The 9,377-nt window shown below is 50.9% G+C and overlaps 1 protein-coding gene across 1 annotated transcript in view; it reads left to right on the top strand.

Moving 5' to 3' along the window:
• Nucleotides 1-9,200, top strand: part of LOC107372383 (dolichyl-diphosphooligosaccharide--protein glycosyltransferase subunit STT3B) — a 15,041-nt gene extending 5,841 nt beyond the window's left edge. Inside the window, exons 5-16 of the mRNA XM_070551238.1 lie at nucleotides 207-306; nucleotides 725-823; nucleotides 1,000-1,146; nucleotides 1,783-1,831; nucleotides 2,256-2,410; nucleotides 2,831-3,042; nucleotides 5,190-5,377; nucleotides 6,554-6,725; nucleotides 6,902-7,075; nucleotides 7,160-7,273; nucleotides 7,348-7,557; nucleotides 8,437-9,200. Of these exons, the coding sequence (XP_070407339.1) occupies nucleotides 207-306; nucleotides 725-823; nucleotides 1,000-1,146; nucleotides 1,783-1,831; nucleotides 2,256-2,410; nucleotides 2,831-3,042; nucleotides 5,190-5,377; nucleotides 6,554-6,725; nucleotides 6,902-7,075; nucleotides 7,160-7,273; nucleotides 7,348-7,557; nucleotides 8,437-8,517 (1,701 nt within the window). The 3' untranslated portion in view covers nucleotides 8,518-9,200. The remainder of the gene's footprint in view (nucleotides 1-206; nucleotides 307-724; nucleotides 824-999; nucleotides 1,147-1,782; nucleotides 1,832-2,255; nucleotides 2,411-2,830; nucleotides 3,043-5,189; nucleotides 5,378-6,553; nucleotides 6,726-6,901; nucleotides 7,076-7,159; nucleotides 7,274-7,347; nucleotides 7,558-8,436) is intronic.
• Nucleotides 9,201-9,377: the final 177 nt, after the last annotated feature.

Here is a 9,377-nt window from a genome sequence, read left to right as displayed (position 1 = left end):
CGGCGTGTGGACAGCTGGGGAATCCACCTTCAGCTGCAGCTCTGGAGTTCATTCCAGCCAGGACCACCACTCCAGGTTTTGTAGAAAAGCTCAGAAAGAAGGTGTGATCAGCAGCAGATGTGCACCTGCCTGGTGTACCTGTTCATGTCTTTTAGGCTCCTTCTGTGTTCCACTTGTTGACCTATGACCTCTGTTGTGTCTGACAGGTGTCGGCTTGGGGCGGCTACGTCTTCATCATCAACCTCATTCCTCTCCACGTGTTCGTCCTTTTGCTGATGCAACGCTTCAGTAAGAGAGTCTACATAGGTGAGCCCAGCCACCCCCGGTCCTAAACCCAGATCCTGCTAGTCACTTCCTGTTTACGGCAGCTTTAGCAGGATGACGCCCTTTAAGGCTCAGTAATCGTGGCCCGTCATCAGGTCCCAGAGCGGACCAGAACAGGACCAGCAGCTAAAGGGTTAGGGTTGGAGCCTCGCTGAGGTGGGGTAACGGGCTCGCTCTGGGTCTCCCAGTAGAGTAGCTAACTTAAGCTCCTCCCTCTGATTCAACAGGATAACCGGATTGGTTCAGGAGACTTTAGGTAATCATTTGAATGGAAGAGCCGGACCACGCTGGCTCTGACCGGCAGCTTTTATGTCCGCTAGACGCTGAAGTCTGAGAGGACTCGGGTTAGACCCAGAGCCTTACCGGACCTTGGTACTGATGGTTTCTGTTCCTCCTACAGCTTACAGCACCTTCTACATTGTGGGTCTGGTCCTGTCCATGCAGATCCCCTTCGTGGGCTTCCAGCCAATCAGGACCAGTGAACACATGGCAGCAGCAGGTCAGTGACCAATCAGAGGGCAGCGGGAGGACTTGGCACTGATGTTTGACTTTACCTTTATTCCTGAAGCTCTGGTTAACGTCTGAGTGCAGCGGCAGGGCTGCACCCCTGACCCTGACCCTGATGGAGTCCGCCTCCTGAACCGAGTCTAACTGGGCTCTGTGGCGTTGTTGCAGGTGTGTTTGTTCTGATGCAGGTCTACGCCTTCCTGCTGTATCTGAAGGACAGACTGACCCGGCAGGAGTTCCAGACTCTGTTCTTCCTGGGGGTGTCTGTGGCTGCTGGGGTGGTGTTCCTGTCCGTCATCTACCTGACGTACACAGGTGAGCCCCGTTCTGCAGGTATGACATCACCCAGCTGCTGTTGGCCCACCGCCGCTCTGTCATAAAGCACAGAGCCGTTACTGGGCCGGAGGACAGAACCGCTCCCGTCAGGAGAACCAACAACCCAAATGTTCGGAGCTCCATGTTGGCTCACAGCGGGATGAAACAGACGTCAGCTGCAGATTGTGTTTCTCCAGTGGGTCAGAGGGGTCAGAGGGGTCATGGGTCATGATAGGGCTGGGCAGTAAATCATAAATGGATCGTTATCGAAATTTCTGACTTTTATAGGGATAATTTTTCCCATCTCAATAAATATGATCATAATGAAAAGACGTGTGCGGGTTGGCAGCATTCCCTTTAAGAAGCTGCACCACCGTCACGTGTGACAGCTCCCTCTAGTGGACAGCTCTTGTCTCCGCGCACACCTGTAGTTATCGCCCGTTTATCGTTATGGAGTTGAAATCCTCAGTATGTATCGCCATCTGGCCCAGCCCTAGCCACGGGTCAGAACACATCAGCGGGTGTTTGTGGATCTGGCTCTGAGACCAGGAAGTTCCAGAGAGGCTGATCTCAGATCAGATTCTACAGCTTTGACCTCCTGTTGCCGGCGTGACCTTTGCTTGTGTGTGTCTCCAGGTTACATCGCTCCGTGGAGCGGACGCTTCTACTCCCTGTGGGACACCGGGTGAGTCCTGAGCCACAGATCCGGTTTCTTCCATCTTACTAATTCAGAAGGAAGTTTTGGGAAAAGTTTGTCTCAGAATCGGGTTTGTGGAGTCCTGAGTGGACCTTTCAGGGTTCTACGGGGTCAAGCTCCTCCGTGATGCTCCAACCCGAGCCCTCAGGTCCACAAACCAGAACCTTCTAGAAGTTCCAAAGACGTTACGATCATTTTATGATCGGTGTTGTTTTACTTTTGTGACGTTACTAAATGAGTTTGTTTTCTGTAAAAGTTGATGAAGTTTATGAAAGTGGGTTTTCTCTTGCTGAAGCTAACCTGGTCCTGCTGAATGATCAGAGCAGCTAACAGCAGCTAAACATCAGGCAGCAGATATGTCTCCCGCCTCCCTCTCGTGTCTGATCGCTCTCCTCCTGCTGGTCATCCTCAGCTATGCCAAGATCCACATTCCCATCATCGCATCTGTGTCGGAGCATCAGCCCACCACCTGGGTCTCCTTCTTCTTTGACCTGCACATCCTGGTCTGCACCTTCCCTGCAGGCCTCTGGTTCTGCATCAAGAACATCAACGATGAGCGCGTGTTTGGTAAGCACAGAAACCTTTCGGACTGTTAGCACTCTGCTAACAGCTGTTAGCAGAGTGCTAACAGCTGTTAGCCGGCGCTCTGGACTCCCTCCTGGGGTCGTGCACCGATCTTCTCCCTCAGCATCTCAGACAAGCGAGCTCGTCTTTAAGCAGCTTTCTACGTCCTGCACCTGTTAGCTTAATCTAGTTTAGTGTTTTTTGTTTACCTTGACACTGTTTCCTACGGGATTTCTCATGTCGGGTGTTTCTCATGACTGTTCAGCAGAAAGGGCTCCATAAATGGTCATTATTAATAGTCACCGTCACATGACCGTTGCTAAGTTACAACATGAACAAAGGTTCAGGTGAACGTTAACCTGCAGCAGCTTTTAGGTGTGAGACGGACTCAGCTGTGACCTCTGACCCTGCTCCCATCTGCAGTGGCCTTGTACGCCATCAGCGCCGTGTACTTTGCTGGAGTGATGGTGCGTTTGATGCTCACGCTGACTCCGGTGGTGTGCATGCTCTCGGCCGTGGCCTTCTCCAGCGTTTTCGAACACTACCTGGGAGACGACATGAAGAGGCAGAGCCCGCCTGCAGAGGACAGCGGCGACGAGGACGACAGGAAGAACGCCGGCAACCTTTACGATAAGGTCAGGGGTCAGCCACAGTCACTCATGCTGATTGGTCTCATCTCTTATTCACAGAAACATTTCTAGCAGGTCTGCAAAGAAAGTCTCATTTAATACAAAAAACTTTTCATCACTGGTTTTTAGTTTTTACTGTGATTAAACGTGTGCTTTACTCTCGACTCACCGTCAACGGTTCCATCCAAGCTCTGACGATTCAGTTCAGTTCAGTTTATTTCTAAAGCGCCAAATCAGGACGAGTCGTCTCGAGGACCTTCACACAGTAAACACTACAGGTCAGGCCAGGGGCCGCATTCATCAAGCTAGCTTACGCACAAAACGGGGTCGGAAAACTGCGTAAGAAAACTTTCCAAACTTTGGGATTCATGAAAGAAAACTTAGCAGAAAAATGTGCGTAACTTTAAGTTGACTAAGGACCTGGCTTACACACCTGTTGGACATGGAGAGCACCTGCAGTGCTGCTGCTGAGACGATACAGTTATGAAATCCTGCAGCATTATCACTTGTGTACACACACACACACACACACACACACACACACACACACACACACACACACACACACACACACACACACACACACACACACACACACACACACACACATGGTTATATTGTGATTTCGTAGTAAATATTCTATTTGGTGAGAGATAAACTTTATTGTATTTATCCTAGTGGATCTATAATTAAACGGATAAACTAGTAGTAGCACATCCAACGTCAAGGAAAGCAAAAAGTTATCATCAGGAGAGGGAGAATGTTTTAGTGGTTAGCAGCAGTGTGCTAGTCGATGGCCCCCTCCATGAGGCCACCACAGCTCAGCAGAACATCGTTGTAGCTTCTTCTGGGGAGAAAAACACTTAGAGAGAAAATAAAGTTAACAGCTGGAATAGCAGGAAATAATACAGTTAAAGAGCAGATTGTAGAAGAAAGCAGTAGAGTGTGAAAAGTGGTCAGTGTGTCCTCCAGCAGTCTAAGCCTATAGCAGCATAACTACAGAGATAACTCTGGATAATCTATCCTATTTAGATGGAGGCATGTTGGAGGCAGGGCAAGGGAGAGCCGTCTTTACCGACTGTACACTCCACCTCCCTCTACTCCCCCACTTGTCCAGATCTAGGCTAACATCAGATTTTAACCATAAGCCCTATCAAATAAAAATGTTTTAAGCCTATTCTTAAAAGTAGACAAAGTGTCTGCCTCACGGACTAAAGCTGGGAGATGGTTCCACAGGAGAGGAGCCTGATAACTAAAAGATCTGCCTCCCATCCTATTTTTAGATATTGTGGGAACCACCAGTAGACCTGCAGTCTGAGAGCGAAGTGCTCGGTTAGGAACATATGGAACAATCAGATCACTGATGTATGATGGAGCTTGATTATTAAGAGCTTTATATGTGAGAAGGAGGATCTTAAAATCTATTCTGAATTTAACAGGTAGCCAATGTAGGGAAGCTAAGACAGGAGAGATATGATCTCTCTTTTTAATTCTCATCAGAACTCTAGCTGCAGCATTTTGGACAAGCTGAAGACTTTTAACTACATTCTGTGGACTTCCTGAGAGTAATGAATTACAGTAATAGTAATAGTGAGTAGTAAATAACCCTACCAAACCAGAGGTGTCGGTATGGTTGCAGTGTTTAGCAGCCTGACAGCAGATTGGAGCCCGTCCACTCCTGCCTCTCCAAACAGACCCACAAAAATAAGCTTTACACCCGCGGTCCCGGTGGGGGTCATTGGCCGGCCCACAAGCGTGAGTCTGAGCCCAACAGAACCCAGATCTGTTCTGACCTAAACTCAACCAGCCAATCACTAAAGTAACCATCAGTGATGCTGGCAGGACAGGAGCTGCGTTGGAGACAGCAGCTGGAGCTGATGGACGAACAAATGATGAGAAGCTGTTGTACCCGATAGGGGATGAAAGTCAAAGCTTCTCTCTCTGCTATTCCTTTTGTCGGACCAGGATCTCCAGACTCAACACGGTTCTGATGGTTTCTTTGGTCCAGAAATCACCGGTACACATTATTATCCATCAGTGAGGAAGATGAGTCCTTTTTCTGTTCAGAGGGTTGGAGAGTGATGAAAGATGGTTCCCTCCTCCATCCATCGTCTCTGTTTTTGCTATCCAGCTGTAACCTTTAACCCCTGCAGGCCGGGAAGGTGAGGAAGCACCTGTCGGAGCAGGAGAAGCCGGAGGAGGGCCTGGGCCCAAACATCAAGTCCATAGTCACGATGCTGATGCTGATGCTGCTCATGATGTTCGCCGTCCACTGCACCTGGGTGACCAGCAATGCCTACTCCAGCCCCAGTGTGGTGCTGGCTTCCTACAACCACGATGGGTGAGTGGATTTAGTGCACCCCCCACAAAGTGTTTAGCTTCAGTTCCCTCACCTCGATATTCTGATGAGATCAGACGAATAAAGCTTAATACCAGAGTCCATCTTCATCATGAATGAAACCAAATCCCAAAAACCTCATTTCTACCATCTGTGAAGAAGACCTCCTGGTCCATGGAGGTCCTCAGCACCAGAACAGCTGGGCGAGGGCTCCAGTCATGGGATCAGGTGAAGACATTCAAAAATACTTTATTAATCCCAGAGGGAAATGCAATTAGCACGGTCCGAAGTCCAAGCCCCTGCTCCAGAAACCCATTAGGGCCAGAGTGTTGTTCTTCTGGGCCTCCCTCGCCGTTCAGCCTCAGAACATGAGTAAAGAATGGTCCCTAGACATCCTCCCAGAGGAACTCCTCCAACCACCCAACGACAGCTAGCCACGAACGATGGCTTCTACGGCACGGTGGAGCCCAGGACCAGAACGGTGACGTTAGATCTGACCCCGGCTTTCCACAGGAGCCGTCAGCAGCGCGAGTCGGCCGCGTCTCAGGAGCAGCATGTCGCGGCCTTTACGCGCCGGTTCTATTTTCTACGCGCGACGCCTCTGAAACGGGTCAAGTTCGACATTTTTGGGGAAGGAAAGACAGGAAATCGGACGCGGAAATGGAGAGAAGCTCCCGAGATTTTCAGAATAAAGAAACTTACTGCCTTCCGGTTGCTTTACTTTTAAAAAAAGTTACTAACTGTGCGTCCCCGTGAGAAGTTATCACCTAGCTAGCGGTCTCCTTTGTTTTTCAGGTCCGTATTGGCGATTATTAAACGGACAGAACATAAAACACAAACCATGTTGTAGTTTTCTCCTGCTTGTTGTTGTGTTTACTGACGAAGTCACTCGTGTGACTTCGTGCTCGGTCGGTGACAGCTGCTCCCCTGCTGCTTCGCGTCTCGTGGGAAGGGCCAAGCAGCAGCTAGACGTGAACAAGACGTGCTGCTGCAGTAACGTGCTGCTGACGGCTCCGGTGGAGCCCAGGACCAGAACGGTGACGTTAGATCTCAGTGGATCAGGAACAGAACATCTGCATGTGGGGTCCAGGTTCCAGAGGCAGGAGGACAAACATGTGTTTAGTGTCTCTGCTGCCCTCCTCATTGTCTCCTCACACCTGTCCTCATGTCCTTAAACAGCTCCCGTAACATCCTAGATGACTTCAGGGAGGCGTACTATTGGCTGAGGCAGAACACAGATGAGCACGCCAGGGTGATGTCATGGTGGGACTACGGCTACCAGATAGCAGGCATGGCCAACAGGACCACGCTGGTGGACAACAACACGTGGAACAACAGCCACATAGCTCTGGTGAGCGACGGCGGGTCTGGAAACACCGTTAGACCCGATTCTGTTTTCCGTTACGCCGGGACGGCTCAAGTTCAGTCAGCGCCGCAAACGTGGAGGCGCCGTGTGAGGGTCGGGCTTAGGCTGGGGCACCCTCACCGCGCGTGTGTGTGTGTGTGTGTGTGTGTGTCTCCATCTAGGTGGGGAAAGCCATGTCCTCCAATGAGACGGCAGCGTATGAAATCATGAGGTCTCTGGATGTGGACTATGTCCTCATCATCTTCGGTGGCGTGATTGGCTACTCGGGCGATGACATCAACAAGTTCCTGTGGATGGTGCGGATCGCCGAGGGGGAGCACCCTAAAGACATCCGGGTAGACACACGCAGCATCTCTCTGGACGGTCTTTTAAGGTTTGTGTTGGATTCACCACTTCATCGTTTCCACCTCTGAACCCAGGAGAGCGACTACTTCACCCCCCAGGGAGAGTTCCGGGTGGACAAAGCCGGCTCCCCCACTCTGCTCAACTGCCTCATGTACAAAATGTCCTACTACCGCTTTGGAGAGATGCAGGTACAGGTTTCCCAGATGCTTCCTCGTTACTCAGTCTTCACCTTCACCTTTCCCTTTTCATCTTTCTGCTGAAGTTGGACTTCCGGACGCCTCCGGGCTTTGACCGGACGCGCAACGCCGAGATTGGCAACAAGGACATCAAGCTGAAGTACCTGGAGGAAGCCTTCACCTCGGAGCACTGGCTGGTCAGGATCTACAAGGTCAAAAAGCCGGAGAACAGGGACCGCATGGAGCACAAGCTGAGGCGCACCGACGCCAGCAGGCAGAAGTACGCCTCTAAAAAGGTACGCCTCCTCCTCCTCCTCATGGTCGCTGTCCGTTATCGGACTCAGGAACTCACTGCAGATGGTCTCAGAGACCTGCTATTGTCCAGCTTCATCTAAGAACGAATGTTTTATAAAGTACGTTTCAGGGTGCTCCAAACCCGAGCCCACAGCCCGGGCTTTCACTGGTTTAGCCGAACGGACCTTCGACACCGGCGTCCTCGGCTCTTTAGGTTGAAACGAAACATGCTTTCCTGAAAGAAGGAAGATTGTTTATCAGGGTTAGGGTTCTGTAGTCTCCTCACCACGGGGTGCCACACATGGATGTGACATACAGCAGCGTTCTCGTGTCGTGAAGCTAGCTGAAGCTGACAGGAAGTTGGTAAGAGCTGCTGGACGTAAAAAGGAAGATGACACTAAAGCAGCGTCTCAGCCTGACGTAGGGAATGTGCCGGCGGTGCGTCTGCTGCGGCTCTCCAAGCAGCAACAAGGATAAAGTTTAACACACGAGCGAGCGCCATTTCTGCAGCTTCTTGGTGCGGTAGCTGTTGCTAGGTGACGGGACGTCCGCCGTAGTGGTGGCGGGACTATCCTCTAAGGCTGTTACCACGCTCTCCCGGGGCCGATGAGGATGGTACTCGTGTGCTACCCCGGCCATCGTCGCCCGCTCAGAGAGAACAGCCGGCATCGATGATGTCATCTTTAGTCGACACGATAGACCAGTCCAGCTAGAAAACACACCTGTCCTCCACTGTTGTCTGTGCGGCTGGTCGGTGCCGTGAGCCGTCACCGCTCACCGAGACGCAGAAGCATTTTCTATCGTTTAACTTTTCAAACAAACTAAAAATAAAAGAAACTTGTGATTGTTTTTAAATCTGACTTTGTTCTGGTTTCTGTCAGACGGCCAAGAGGAGGAGGGGCTTCGTCAAGAATAAGCTGTCCCTGAAGAAGGGCAAGAGAGGCACCAACAAGTCGTTATAGGAAGTCTCACACACACACACACACACACACACACACACACACACACACACACACACACAGGACAATCCTACACAAAATGTCATCAGGATGGTCCAGCGAGAGACCAGATCAGCCTGGGGTTCTGGTTCTGAAGGTCCAGGATGCTAACGGTACCAGCCTGATCTGAAGCCAACGTGCACTGAGGGAGATGCCAGCCCCTCCACACCGTTTTTACCTGATGAACCGTGACCTTTGACCTTTCCTTTTGTACTTGCCAATGCTGGACATGAAGGGAGACGGAGCAGAGCTGTCCTTCACCCAGGGACTCGTTACAGACCGAAGGTCCTCGTCCATCTGGGCACAGTTTCATCCACAACACCGCTGTTCTAGCAGCCTCTTCACTGATGCTCAGATTTCCCAGAATGCAGCAGATCAAAATGATCAGAAACGGACTGAATGACGCTTCAGAAGGTCGTCTCCCCTCTGCAGCCGCCGCTCTGATCCCATCGAACAGTTCTGAGACATTTTGGCTTCATGCAGACATCCGATTGGCTCGTTTTCACCTGTCTGCCCGTTCCCGCCTCTGCGAGAGCTGGACAGGACCTAGAGCAGATTTTCGTTGGTCTGATTCTTCCATCAATTGTAATGAGGAGGGTGCAGGTGTGAGAATGAAGCGCGCCTTTGGAATAAAGAGGTTAAAATAACTCGTCTCTGAGATGTTTGGGTTCATTCCTCGGCACCAAACGGGTTCAGGAGGGCGGGAGGAGCCGCCGTGGCTCAGGTTAAGAGTTCTCCCTGTAACCGGTGGGTTGCAGGTTCAATCCCAGGCTACCATCGGCGTGTGAATGGATGAATGTTTCACTGTAGGGTTTGGAGTGCTG

Source organism: Nothobranchius furzeri, chromosome 5, assembly GCF_043380555.1.
Source record: "Nothobranchius furzeri strain GRZ-AD chromosome 5, NfurGRZ-RIMD1, whole genome shotgun sequence".
Lineage (NCBI taxonomy): Eukaryota > Metazoa > Chordata > Actinopteri > Cyprinodontiformes > Nothobranchiidae > Nothobranchius > Nothobranchius furzeri.
Note: the sequence above shows the minus strand (reverse complement) of the source record. Positions and strands in the feature narration are given on the sequence as shown.